This window comes from Lupinus angustifolius, chromosome LG20 (genome assembly GCF_001865875.1).
Source record: "Lupinus angustifolius cultivar Tanjil chromosome LG20, LupAngTanjil_v1.0, whole genome shotgun sequence".
Lineage (NCBI taxonomy): Eukaryota > Viridiplantae > Streptophyta > Magnoliopsida > Fabales > Fabaceae > Lupinus > Lupinus angustifolius.
In genome coordinates, this window is record NC_032028.1 from 15,713,334 (window position 1) to 15,728,403 (window position 15,070).

Below are 15,070 nucleotides of genomic sequence, written 5' to 3' on the forward strand. Positions count from 1 at the left end.
ATTTTTCAAAGTTAGACTTTTCTCTTCTCAACTAGAGAAATGAAAATATAAGAATTTTTATAAAAAAAATTGTAATTATTAATTTTTGGTTTTTTGGCCCAACTAAATATAAGTATATCTTTCTGATTTAACCGACATGAGATATAATTACTAAACCACTAGTTGAACCACTAAATCACTGTACCAGTATCTAACTGGTTTGATGACCAATTCAGTTTTAATAACATTGCTACTATCCAAACATTATTTTTAATTTTCTATTTAAAATTATGATTTGTAAACAAGAATTGTGAATACTAAGTAAGCATTAGTTTTAATTAATAATTTTTTCACAAATAGCACTAGTCATTCAAGGATGTTATCAAATAATTTAAATCTTCTTTATCATTCTTCTACATTCAACCAAATACTACCAATAAGAATTTGACAAATATGTATTAAATAAAATGAAGTTAACTTTTAAACTTAACATTATTACACAAGACAATAATTGATTGGTTCGAAATAGGGAGACAATTATTCTGGTACAAATGATTTATGTTCTGATCAAATCCTCCAAGGAAAATGATAAACAAATAAATCTAAAAGTTCAAAATGACCATCACATTAGCATTTTCATGAGTTAATTAGTGACTTTATTTTATTAGAGGAGATTCACTTTTTAAAAAGAACATTTCATATCTTAGTCATTCATTTTATGAAAATCTAATAGTTTATATAATTTGAACCATTAGATTTCCATAGAATGAATAATTAAGATGTATACTTGTGTACTTGATTTAACTACGTGGTAATCAATAACAAAAAAAACTGCGTGGTAATCATTCTAACCTTTAAAAAGTTATTTAGAACTCATTTTATTTGGAGAACAAACTTGGTAGACCAAACATTTGAATCTGTTAGACAGATCCTTCCTGAAACACCATTAATAATCTAGAATTTTAACGTAAAAACCCAAGGTGCAAGATTAGGATGGGAGAGAGACCATCAGGTTTGTGAGGGTTACTTCCAATTGTAGATTGGGATTTCCAGTGTTCTTAACTCCTTTTTGTTGTGCCCTTTTCTTTTAGATTCACAAAGACAATCTCTACAAGAGAATGGAATCAGCAGATTCAACTACTTTAAATGAAAAAACAGGCTAAACGATAATTATCATTAACTTACCATGATAATTAGATTACAATGAGAATAATTGTTACATGAAAAAAACGTGTAAGAAAAAGAAAATCAAAATATTTCTTCATGAAATTACAGGATCACCTAATAAAACAATATGTTGGAAGGAAGATGGGGTATCTTTGGTTTGTGTTGAAATTTAATATAATGACACCTGAATTAGAACAGAAATATACATTCTCCTCTGCAAACATAAAAACATAAACCAGCATTAGTTTGACCACAAGAGGTTAGATATGCAATAATCCACAATATCAGGGACAGAAGTAATGAGTAATAAAATATCAAAGATTGATATCATCGGTTAATTTGGTCTCAATATAACAAAAGTGGGACACAAGTAATGAGTAATAAAATATCAATTTGATTTATGAGATTGACATTATCAATCAATTTGGTCCCCCACATACAGAAATGTGATATGATTGATCCCTGGCTTGCATATTGTCAATCATTTTTTTTTTGTATAACCAAGAGTATCTTTCACCTGGTAAGAAACTAATCTCTTTCATGATGCATGATTGTCTCTACTTCCTCTAAGAAGTGTCATTCTAAGGAATCACCTTTGGCCACATAGGGACCAATAGGGTCTTACACCAACGCATCATTCGCAATATTGAACCAATTTTATATTGAGTTGTAATTGCACCTCAGCATGATTATAACTAAAAAAACTTGTGTGAATTTTCAATTATAATAATGAGAAGATCTCCACTAGAAAATAAAAATAGAAAACCATTCCCCAAACCACAACACTACCAAAATTGGAGAATAGAGAAATAATACATCCAAGCTAGATTTAGTTCTAGCACAACTAGTATGGAATACTGCGCGTGTACCTGGGACAACTAACACGAAGTAATGCTGTTAGACATCAAATCAATCAAATCTTTTGGTATGTGCATGGATAACAACTTGGCATTCCAACCATTCAGCTAAGTAACGGCATGTTTGAATGACCGGGTTGAGTCGTAGGCTGTTTGATCAATGGCCTCAGAGAATCCATAATACTAGAAAAAGAAGGGCGTTTCCAGGGCTCACTGCAGTAAACAAATATACTAATAAAAATTTCTGAAATAATGAGCAGTATATAAGATGGCAGATGTATCTGAACTCACTTGACCCAGCAAACTTCAATTAATGCAGCTATATGGGGATTCAAATCATGTGGGATCTCAAGCCTTTTTCCCTTAAAGCCAACAGCTGCCACAACCTACAGGAAAGTATGCATTCGTTATGATTTAAATAAATATAGAAGCCCCTGATTCTAAGACATAAATGATTAGCCTAAAGGGATGCAACCCGAAGCAAGCATGATATATCAATGGTAGACCACCATGAAACATGATAACACTTAAAAAAAGCAGTAAGTGTATGAGACTTCAGCCTAGTGGAGTCTAGGGAAGGTAGAGATGTATGCAGCCTTATCCTTATAAGTGAAGAAATTGTTTCCATTATTTGAAGTCATGACCTCCAGGTTACAATGTAGCAACCTTACTGTTGTGTTGAAGGATGAAGCAATATATTAAACGAACAGTATTACGCATCTAATTTTCAGAATCTTATAAAAAATCTGAAGCAATATAATCATTCAACATCCTCAGGGATGAACCAGAAAAAAATGAGTATGGGGCGAAAAATTAACACATTTAAGCATAATGAACAGTAACTAACTTTTACTACCATTAATACATACAAAAATATATGTATTTCATTTCAGTCATCAAGATCATATTGAGAGATTTAGAAGGACAAATACATATATGAATATATAGTAAAAATATTTATACTTAAAATACCTATTTAACTTTCCATAAGAGGGAATGTTATCAGTTTGGAAGGGAGTAAGTAAAACGTGTGTGCGTGTATATATATATATATATATATATATATAATATGCACACTAACAAAAAAAATTAAGGGAGGGGTGACTGCATGATTTTTGTAAAGTTAGGTTTGCCAATGAACATACGGCAACTTCATTTCATGGATCACAGGTATACAACAAACCTGTGCTGGATTCAAATTGCCCCATGGCTGTTGCAATGTTGCAATCTCCCACAAGATAACACCAAAACTGTAAACATCTGACTTCTCATTTGATGGCTCGTCACGAAGAACTTCTGGAGCCATCCACTCAGGCTAAGGGAGGAAAAGGAGAAAAATTAGATGTGTAATACTGTAACTATAAACATACCACCGAAACATAAGATACAGAAACAAAAATATAGTAGTCATTATAAACTTACAGTTCCAGCAGCTGACTTGGATGAGAGAAATGTATTGGCCTTTAGACGGGAAAGCCCAAAATCACAAACCTAAAGGGAAAGTACAAGAAAGCTTGTTAAATTTTAAAACTCCATTGAAGCTGAATAAAACAGACAAAGTAACAAATTCCAAGGCCAGATAGTTGGCTAAACAGTGTCATTAATCATATACCACCTTAACACTTTCATAATATGATAGACAAAAAGGAGGTGAACTTGGGTGACTATATATAGGCTTGAATACTTACAAGGCTATTTGCAAGTGCAGGAACCTCCTCCCCATAAAAAATAAAGTGGTACATATTGCCAAGAGTGACAAATGGTTTCAATGAAACTCCTAACACTATTTGCATAATGAGAGGGATGGTTTGTGCACGAGGCTCCCACTTAGTGGGGTCTAGGGAGGGTAAATGTACACAGTCCTACCCTCGCAAATGAAGAAGTTGTTTCCAGGATTTGAACTTATCAACTTAGGTGAGTCAGGTCACAAAACAAACAACCTTACTATTGCACCGAGGCTCACCCTCTTTCCTAACACTATTTGCATACCAAATAAATTTTCATCCTTACCTTCACTGTATATTTCTTATCAACAAGAAGGTTTGGAGATTTCAGATCTCTATGAACAATGGGGGGATTACGTTTATGAAGATAATTCATCCCTTTTGCCTGCATATGAAGATGGTAAATAGTTAACCAAAGAATGCAATGGTTATCAGTTATGACAATACAAATTAAAAAATATAACAAACCAGAAACAACAAAGTTTATTTTCTAAATGCATACCACATCATAAGCCATACAAAGCCTACGCCTCTCATCCAATGCCTCTTTGGCACCAGGTCTATGCAACAGCCTATATAAGCTACCCCTGCACTTAGTTCAGAATCTCTTAGGATGTCAAGGTTTTAAATATCCTTTAGCCTTCTAAAACTTCCCTCTTTTAGAAGAGAAGGTTGGGGGACAGAAAGAGGAGATGTCGTAAACCTTGATAAATATTCAGTGACAATTGATAAGTTCGGAGGCTGAGTGACTGCCCCCATCAATAGAACGATGTTTGGATGCCGCAAGCTTTTCATTATTGCAACCTAAGAAAAGAAGTGATGCAAATCAACAGAAAACAAGTATCTAATATTGGTGTTTCATTTGCATGAACATGGTGAAAAATTTAAGCATACCTCCCTTAAGAATTCATTGACCCGTTCAGCATGAAAATCTTGTTCCATCAAAATTTTCACAGCAACCTCCTGCAATTCAACATGTTTTGAAGGATGTAAAAAACACAACAAAAAACAGACAAGGAAGTCGAGAGAGGATGATAGAAGCACAAACAAAAATTAAAATATGAAGCCCTACTTGTGCTTCAGAATTTAACGAAGCAATCATTAAAAAAGTGTTCTCTAGGACGATATAAGATGCCTCAATAAGTACAACAAGAATCAGGCTTTAGTCTCATTAGGTGAGATGGGCTGCATGGATTAAACGATGTCATAATGCTCAATCGTAAATCATGTCCTAATTATTTTGCCTATGATTTTTCTTGGCCTCTCTCTGCCTCTAGAAATTGTACTAACCTCCGTTTGATCTACTCTCCTTACTGAGGCTTCTAACAGTCTCTTCCATACATGTCCAAACTAAGATGCCTCAACAAATATGCATTCCAAATCAAATGCTTTAAAAGAGATAATTGGAGAAGCGAGAAGACACAAAACATAAAATAAATGTTATTGCAAATAGTTCCACTAGGAAACCATATATTTTCTTGGAGGATTAAAATTTTCCAATAAACTTCTGGTCTTTTGATGATCATTGCAATTACAAATCGTATGACAATAACGGTTCGACTGTAGTGTAAATTGTAATCATCAAGTTATTGGAAAGGAAAATTGTAAAATGTGAAGTCAATTGGCTGCCAACAACCTACAGGCTATGGACTGGTTTCTGCTTGTATCGGGCAGCAAGCAGAAAATGCAAAACGTGGTGGGTAAAAAGCATTAAGGCAGAAGCTATTGATCTTAGTTTAGAGTGCAATGGTTAGTTGTTATGAGATCAATCCTCTCTTGAAAAAAACTTCATGGTCAGAAAATTTCTGCCTATCAAACAACTATTTACAAACAAGCATACACGAACTTGTAAGCTACCATTTAAGAACCAATTGAATCCACATGAACAGCAATTATGATTTTTTTTATAGGCGCAGTTTTTTTAATGAGGGGGAGCACAACTGTCGGGATTTGAATCTAGGTTCTCACTGTTAATACCCTGCAACTTTACCAACTGTGCTAACTCTTGGGGACATACAACAATTATGATAATATGCTTTGTCTACACATGGAAGCAGGTAAAACGATTTTAGGTTATGATGTTTTTACAGCTAGGGAGGAGGATGCAGCCTATTTGCTGATGCCATCCTGGACTAATCTATAAGCTCTGAACGCTTATGAAACACTTCCCCAAATAATGAAACCCCGTGACATTTAGTATTAGTGATTATTACTATACACACACAATGATGCTATTCATTCATTGATATACTAAGCACACATATAATTAGAACTATTTCAATATGCAAAGACTGATATTGTGTAAAACCAAAAAATGAATGTACCACGGACTGGACTTGTACTAGTTTCATTATGGGCTGGGGTCATTAGGAACATTATTAGTATTATGTTAGGACTTAGGAGTATAGTTAGGCAGGGCTTGTCCCCTTGGACTGGCTGCACTAGAGCATAATATATTAGTATTCAGTGGACTTGTACTAGTTTCATGATGGGCTGGGGTCATTAGGAACATTATTAGTATTATGTTAGGACTTAGGAGTATAGTTAGGCAGGGCTTGTCCCCTTGGACTGGCTGCACTAGAGCATAATATAGATTAATTGGATAAATAGGAATGCAGGATTAGTGTTTTGTCCCTAAAATTCTATCATTTCTCTTTTTATTTCAGTCCCTAAAATTTCAACAGGAACAAGTCAAACAGCCATAAGTTGATCAATTTATACAGCAACGATTAAAAAAGAATGGCTTACCGAGTCATTCCACTCAGCACGATGTACAGTTCCAAAAGAACCTGCAACAAAACAGATCATTTCCAATTAATGACTACTAATACCACCAATTACACAAAGCATTCCACAATAAGAAGTGAGGCAAAACAAATTCATTAAACACTGTGATTTAAGCTAAATAAGATCTTGTTGACTAACTTTAGAGGGTTTGGTGGGAGCAAGACAAAATTTTATGGTGGTGGCTTGATACATTTGCCGTGGTGTATCTGATAGGATAGGGTAGTTTTAATGTTTTCCTCTCTGGACCCATGACTTCTTTAGTGGAACCTCTGTTAAATATGAAGATGGATTGGAGAGCTTTACACCACTAAAGAGTTTGCTTCTCCATATCTTTATCGCTTCGAAATCATTTTACTTTTGTCGTGTGTATTCTCTTTAACAATATGCGCAATTTATAAAGGATGAGATATACCTGATCCTATTCTTTCTTTTAAAGCAAGATCGCTCCATGATATATCCAAATCCTCCATGTCAAGGGCAAGCTCTCGAGTAGGTTTGCTAGGAATAAGTTGACTTCCTTCTAAAGACCTCTTTTCCTCAATAATGTCATTACTGGGATTAGTTAGTGCTAATGGGGGTTTTATACCACCAGGACGCTTATGCTTTATAGGCTGTGGGTCCTTGGCAACCATTGTTTCAGAATCTTGATCATGTGTGCTTGAATGAGAAACTTGTGGATGCAGAGGCCGATGAGAACTTCTGTTGCTGTCATTTGTTATTGTTCTGGCGTTATTCATGTCCTTGTACTTCCCATCAAACTGATCTGAAATGGGGAAACCAGAATCTCCATCAGTAACAGTTTGTGACATAAAATTCAGGAAACATACTTGCACTTGGTTCAAACATTTAGCAAAAATCACAAACATAAACATAATAGCATACAAGACTAGAGTATCATATAAAAACTACAAGTCTAGAGCTAATGTCCAACTCACTACATGAACATCTATACAAGGGACATGTTTTTGGCATTACTCCAGATGCTGACCAACTAAAAAGTTTATCCAACATTAAAACTGCCACTGATTATCTTATGTGTTTAGAAAATACTTCAATATATAGATACCCAAGTTTCACTCTGCATAGAGGCTAAATGGTAAGATTTGCCCCCCTTTTCATCACAATGAATCTGGAATATGATAATGGTATTCAAAGACTTGGCCGATTAACTTGAAATGTTCTCCCAATTCCACAATACAAAACCCAACTTAAGCATAGACATCACAATAATCATCAACCTGGAACATCATTCAGCTTAGGAATCACAGTGAAGAATCATGCTCCTTTATTTAATAGGAACATGAATTCTTGGGATTTCTAAGTTCAGAAAGGAAAAGAAATTGACAAAAATAATTACACTGAACATATTAAAGAAATAAAATACAGATAACAATAATCTAGTCAATCACCCATGGCATAAAAACTGACCAAAACAGCAAATGGATAGAATTTAATTCAAATAAGAATATTGCAACACTCGTTATTTAGGTCCATATCAAGTTTTGCAAGATAAACAAATTAATTATGGGGAGTTAGCTTACAGCAAATTAGTTCATCAATGGAAATAAATAAAAGGTGTAAGACACCTGGATCTTAAACTCTTACTAAAAGCAACGATAAGCCCTTAGTAGATCCATCATGATACACAAAAACAATAACTACCAGATTTGGAGTAGCATAAATTAAATACGGAATATGAATATCACCTGCAGAACTGTTATCAAAGACAAGCTCAAGACACAAACAGTCCGAGAAATACTGTTTGGCCAATGATCTGAAATCAATGGTAGGTTCAGCTGGTTTAACTCTTGGAAAGTGCAAGGGTGAAGAAAATGAGATGGAAGATGGACCGTTGAGAAGTGAATTGGGCTCAGATAAGTAACCTGGCTTCTCTATTAAGTCAACAAGATATTCCCTGTAAATACATAATGTGAGATGTCAAGAGTATTACTATTATGAAAATCTATTTGAAATGTCGATATACATACATATTCACAGACTGTTAAATGTTAACCACTGACCTACTGTCCTTTTACAATTTTGCACTTCTGCGGTCATCATAACCCATGGAAATTAATCTCTAGATTGCAGTTCTATGTATAAACACAGTAGTGTTTGTGCTTGGAGATAAAACATACCTGTCATCTACATGCTGAAACCAGACAAGACAAGATGCAGCATCATCCCTTTTGCAATATTTACAACCCTTTGCAATTCGGCAGGGTAAATCAATGGCATCAGCCAGTACCTGAAATATTGAATATAAAGCACGCCATTTAAAAACCAGATTAAATACAGTCACATACCTGGACCAGTGAAGAAATGTAAGTCAACTTAGTCAACATGCATAATCGCAGCCTTAAATACCTAAAGCAAAGCAGAGCCTTACTTTGAATAAAATAGCACGATGCCTGCAGAGGCCAACAGACAGACTACCTATGGGAACAACAACAGATCCTAAGCAATCTTTCAGATCATTACTGCAATCTCTCCAGATGGAAACAAAGTCATCTTCCCCAAAAGAAGTTGAACCCCTTGTTATTATACCAATAAAACATAGTTAGACTGACATGATCAGACATAAAGCTAAATAGGTCAAGTCAATAATGCAAAAGAGGCTCACCCCATATGGTTGCAAACCAGCTTGGACAGCTGATCTACAACCTCTGTTGTTGTTATGCTGCTACTAGAAATGTTATGTACTCTGTTTTCAAGTTCTTTTAAGCTGGGGTCACTACGTCGGTCCACCAAAACTACTTCAAGTGAAGAATTGGTGCAGGGATCCACAGACTTTAGTTTATCAATAGTTGGAATTCGGCCATTTTCCTGCAGATCAGTGCACACAGTCCAAACAAAGGAATCTATCCCACGAATGAGGTAAAATCCATCAGGAACTTTGTCGGAGTATGATAGGCAGCCATGCACCTGGTCCACATAATTAACAAGACGCAAAATCAACAATTGCATATCTACCACTAAGTGTAACAAGTCTATCAAGGTGAAACCAGTTCCACTTTCCTCCCTTGTCTTTCTGTAAGAATTAGAAAATGATTTCAAAAGGGAGTGGAGTTGAATTAAGAAGGGAGGTATTTCTTTTACTCCTAAACTATATTCATACACCAACTCAAGAATCAGGTTCTTAACTCATCTCTCAATAAATGATAATTATTCCTCCAGTGGCAATTTCATCCAGTATGATCAAGAAAATTCTGCTCTCTCACAATTATGACAAAATATATCACAGTTCCAAGATTTCACTGATTATGTTTTCCTATGTCGAATATTTAGGCAGTGCAACAATGAAAAAATCACTTACTTAGACCGAATAAAACAAGCTTCAACTAAAAAAAGAGTGATGTGGTCATAGCATGAAAGGAACATAAAGTAATAATTTACAACAGCAAGCAACAACCAAGTCTTAATCTTACTAGGTGGAGTCAGCTACATGGATTGAGTGACGCCATAACGCTCTATCATAAATCATGTTTTTTGATAACTAACTCTTTCCTAATTGTTTCGCCTATAGTTTTTCTTGGTTTTTATCTTCCTCTAGGAATTGGACTAACCTCCATTTGATCTAATCTTCTTACTAAGGCTTCTAATGATCTCCTCCATACATATCCAAACCACCTAAGGTGCGACTCTACTATCTTTTCTACAATTGGAGCTACTCCAACTTTCTCCCTGATGTATTCATTTTTAATCATATCTTGTCTAGTTATCCACTCATCCAACAAAACATTCTCATCTCTGGTACATGGAGTTTATTATCTTGTCGACATTTTACTGCCCTAACATTCAAGCCTTAATCCCACATTTACAACAAACCTGGTAAAAATCAAAAGTGAAAACCCACAATTCATGAAGATAATTTTCCCTTGTCTGTACTATGATAAACAGTTATCCCAGGTGACACACAAAAAAGAAAAAAGGAGCCTAATATCCTGAGTACTCCTACTCTCCTACTAGAGACTTCAAAACTGTAATTCAAAATTCAACTATCCTTTTCAAAAAAAAAAAACATAACTTCTTAAGAGGGTTTTGCCCAAATGCAAAACCCATCCATTCGATTCAACAGATCCTCAAATAACTCATTGCAAAGGACCAAATTTTCTCCACAAAGTTTGTGATTGTCAACCACATGATTTGACATTGCATGACAAGGCTACACTACTTTGAACATGATTTAGCTTATAAAAAAGTAATCACAGTGCCAAGAGTCAAAGTTAGCCGACCCCGCCTAAAGGGATTAAGGCTTAATTGATGTTATTGTAGTGCCTAGAGTCAAAGTATACCTATGTCCTCCATTCCCAACCTTCCTTATTTTCATTAGCTTATTAATTAACACTTACATAAAAAACCTCACAATCACCTCATTAGACAGAAAGAGTAACTAAGTAGTTAAGTGATTGATAAGTCAACAAACTACTAAACTAATCTTCTAACTAACTTTACTACACTATCAATACTTAACAGTTTCACAATCACAATTCAAATAGCATAATCCAATCCAACGCACTTCAACAAGGAAAACACTGAAGTGCAAGAAGTTTACGGCTAGAATAAGTTGTATTGTTATTAAAGACTTGATTGTTCAAGATCCTCAGGAAAGTGTTTCTCCAAAAACATTTTTAGTATATAAATGTCAGAAGTGATTTTTTTATTATATTTTTTTACAGAATTCTGTTAGGAAGTTTGTTGTTCTAACTTCTAAGAGAAGAATTAATTTCTAAGACAAGAATAAGATATTGAATATACTTCTTCATAATATTTCTCATAGCCCAATACAACTTATATAAGAAAAGCAGATAAAAAGAGAAAGGATCTCAACCCTACATGTGGTTGGATCATACATAAAAGGGTAAATTGGTTGTAACAGAAAAATATGGAATCTACTCATAATTATTCCATAACGAAGTCCCTTTGCCAGCTGGGATAATTTGTTTTCGTTTGGGCCTTTCAATGGACACATGGGCTCTAACATTGCCCATCCCTTCCAAAGAAACCTTGTCCTCAAGGTTTGGATTGTGTGCTGGATTTTGAGCCTAGCCCAACCCGTCAGCAGGAGATTGAATTTGAGTTTGACCCTCAAGTGAGACTGGGCGGGAAACTGAATTGGGAATCCCGGTTTATTGAACACGCGTCACTCCCCAATAGACTAGCATTCCATAAGCATTTTGACTTCTCCAAAAAAACACAAATTTGGTAAATTCTAACTACGTTTTGGCTCTTTGCGGCAAAATTAGTTGATAAACTGGTTGAAAGCTAAAAAGCCTTCTAAATGCTTATAGCTAAACGATAGAAAGTTGAGAACTAATAAACTAGTTGATTAAATCAAAGTTGTTTGGTAAGGTTAGTTGATAAATACCAAATGTGTAAAATGATATAAACCACAAGCTTTTAAGCTCATAGTGTGTGTTTGGTAAGGCCATGAGATAGCTTATACGCTAGTCGACTAGCGTATTTGACCAAAAATAAGTTACTTGGTAGTGTTTGGCAATGGAACTTATTTAGTAAGATATTATCTTATAAGTTGTTGCAGCCCATAGTTTTCTGAATATACCTTATAGGCTTTCAGCTAACTTATAAGCTTCTAGCTGACTCAAAATTTTCAGCTCGCTTATGTGCCAAACAAACCCTTATAAACTTGTAGGCTATCAAATACGAGATATAAGCTCAGAGCTAAACTTGTAGCATATTTTTTTATACTAAATAAGCTAATTGACTAGCTTATAACTAGATGGTATTAGCGAACACACTCCAATAGCATCATTACTCATTCAACAAAGGACACAATAAACATACCCAGAATCTATGTGACACCGTCTCAGCTAACCTCGACCACCCCATGGCGGATTCATCCATCCCTGAATCAAGGAAATTAGGATCATCCGCACATGTCGCACTCGAGGAAAGCCGAAGCACCAGAGCTAGCTGCAAATGGTAACTCTCCTCCGTTTGCTGCGCCCAGCTCTTCCCGGAAAACCCTCCGGCGATGGCCGGAGTATCCGGTAACCTATTCCTCCCCTCACCTCCAACACCAATCATGTGTCCATCGTCGTGAACGTAACCAAACGTATCCACGTCGCCAAACGCCGCCGTTGACAGCGTCGGAGCATAATCGTAACCGCCGGAGATGGAGCTTTCGCCGAAACTGCTTCCGCTTGATTGTCTCTGCAGTCCGATCGAGGTGAACAGATTCCCGGTCCGGTTGTTCCCTTGCTGTTGCGCTGCTCTGTGATCGGAGACTATGTCGAAATCGAACATGGATCGGTTGGTTTTTAAATCGCCGGAGGATGACGGTGCGGTATTCCCGGAAGAGGCGGCGCCGGCGCTGAATTGTTCATCGGGAGTTTGACTTAGGAGAGAATAGTTGGATCTTCTAGAAGGCATTTCCATTGAAGTCTTAATAATGTTTTGATTACAAAACCCTAAAACTCGCCATTGATTTTGGGGTTTCTCCTATTCTTCTTTTTCTTCTTCACTCTTCTTTCTTTTCTTTTTCTACCTAGAAACTAGAACAATGAGTCTGTGTACTTTTTTTACCTGTATAGAATTTGAGAGTGAAGTCTGGAAGAGATATTTTTATTTAAATTAATTTCTAGCAGTTTATTTGTCTAATTTATTTGTTTTTAGAATAATAATCATACAAAATCCTCTCACAAATCTTTTTATACCACAAAAAAAAATATCACTTATTAATAGTCATTATATTACTTTTATTTTCTTATTTAGAAATTTATAAGAGAATATATCATTCTTCCTTATTTTAAACTTCACTCAATTTGAAATTCTCATCTTACATAGTCCAAAAAAAATGGGTTGGGCCAAAAAAACTAGTGAAATATAGGCTAGTGTGGAAAAAAAAATTGGCATGGATTAGATTCGAGCTTTCTAAGCCCAACCTAAAAGAGCTCATTTTGCATTTAAGCTAGTTTGATTGGGTTTAATGCTTCCTCATACCTTAATTTAAAGGGAACACATTGACATACAAGTTGTACCACTATATATCATTAATTTATGATTGATTAAGCAAATATTTTAATTTAAAATAATTAATTATTTTTCTAAGTTGTGGGTAGGGGTGAGTGTGGGACGGGTTAAACATGTCCTTCACTCATCCCTAAATATTGATCGGGTTAATTTTTGAACCCGGACCTATCCCTAATTAGGATGAGACGTGTGAGGGATGGGTCCAAAATAAGACAGGTCAAGATAAGAACGAGTATGGGTTGGAAAATGACAAATGCAACTTTTTTCCTCAAATCTTTAAGCATGTACAATCAAAATTATCACAATCTGCATGTAAACTCAACTAAAACCTGTATCCCACATACATCAGTATATAAACTACAAACCATAAATTGCATCCTTCAAACTAAAAATTATGACAATCACGTGATTGAAATTATAGAAGACATTGTAAATTTCAGAACAATTTAAACTATCAAATGTCAACATAAGCTGAAGTATTCTTGTAAATGATAAAAAACACATGAAAACTGAAATGATAACAACATGTCAACACTCAAAAGTTCACACAAAAATGAATACAATAATTGACTATTAACTTAAAAAATGTAACTTAAATTGGAGTACACAAAAACTAAATATTAACTGATTTTCTATCAATAAGTGGTGTGGATATATTGTGTGGACTTGTAGGTATTTGAGTTATGTGGGCTAAACATAATAGATATTGATAGGTACTTATTCAAATATTCTTGATATATAACTATAAGGGACGGGTCAGGTGATCCAGACATAGACCTGAACTCGTCCTTTTTTGACGACGGGTCTATCCCTTTTAATTGGGTTTGTCTTTTTTTATTTATTTGGACGGATCAAACTCGTCCCTAAGTCATCGGATTAAGACGAGTCTACGGGTCGGATCAGGTTTTGCTCATCCCTAGTTATGGGATAATATATATGTACCCAATTTAAAGATGTAAAAAAATTTCATAAGGTTTAAATGATGTCATTGTAGACAAAAAACAATGACAATGTGTAGACTTGCATTATTTGTTGAAAGTGTTCATGTCAAGAGGAACACTTTGGAAAGCTCTCTTTATATGTCATGGTTTTGATGAGGACAACTTGTGCTAATAAGAGCTTGAAGATCATCAACAAATCAACATGCTTAAGTCTTTGATTGGTACTAGGCTTAGACTAGAAACTAGTTTAAGTTGAGTCTAAGGCTTATGTCACCTAATACATGTCTCATATGCATAAATCTTTTAAATTATTTCATCTTTGAGATATGTCATTCATAATATGTTCATGCATCACATAAATACATGTAGACGTGCATTCTAGGCATAAACTAGTGTTAAACATGTATGAATTAAGTGCATAACGTATTTGAGTTTTTGTATTTAAAAATACATATGAAAATATGTTGTTAATCGATTAAGGCATACGTTAATCGATTAACCAAGGCTTTTTAATCGATTAATGGGCTTCAGAACTGATTCTTTATAAACTGCGTTTTCAGAACTCATCTCATAAGTTGCATGTTGCATTTATTAGAGAGTTAGAGCATTTTACGTGATATTT

The 15,070-nt window shown here is 35.0% G+C and overlaps 1 protein-coding gene across 3 annotated transcripts; it reads right to left on the reverse strand.

Annotated features, from left to right (window-relative positions):
- On the reverse strand, nt 1,124-13,054 carry LOC109336331 (serine/threonine-protein kinase CTR1-like). Of its 3 annotated transcripts, none has more exons than XM_019572865.1 (16): nt 12,320-13,054; nt 9,138-9,439; nt 8,904-9,048; nt 8,653-8,762; nt 8,221-8,429; nt 6,927-7,163; nt 6,476-6,516; nt 4,622-4,690; nt 4,431-4,531; nt 4,230-4,314; nt 4,014-4,112; nt 3,426-3,494; nt 3,187-3,318; nt 2,295-2,389; nt 2,016-2,216; nt 1,124-1,360 (listed from the first exon to the last, which is right to left on the reverse strand). In XM_019572865.1, the coding sequence occupies exons 1-15, from the start codon at nt 12,911-12,913 to the stop codon at nt 2,108-2,110; spliced, it is 2,397 nt and encodes a 798-aa protein (XP_019428410.1). In that variant the 5' UTR covers nt 12,914-13,054; the 3' UTR covers nt 1,124-1,360; nt 2,016-2,107. The 3 variants fall into 3 exon arrangements, with proteins under 3 accessions (XP_019428410.1, XP_019428409.1, XP_019428408.1); XM_019572864.1 differs by having other exon boundaries at nt 6,927-7,277; XM_019572863.1 differs by having other exon boundaries at nt 6,927-7,313; nt 8,218-8,429.

What these genes read in the sequence shown, in the direction of transcription:
- LOC109336331 (XM_019572863.1), bottom strand. Translation starts at nt 12,913, where the DNA reads ATGGAAATGCCTTCTAGAAGATCCAACTATTCTCTCCTAAGTCAAACT. An exon ending in CGGTGTCACATAGATTCTGG is followed by an intron (nt 9,440 to 12,319) that starts GTATGTTTATTG and finishes TATGTGGACCAG; the next exon opens with GTGCATGGCTGCCTATCATA. An exon ending in TTTGTATGGCTTATGATGTG is followed by an intron (nt 4,113 to 4,229) that starts GTATGCATTTAG and finishes CTTCATATGCAG; the next exon opens with GCAAAAGGGATGAATTATCT.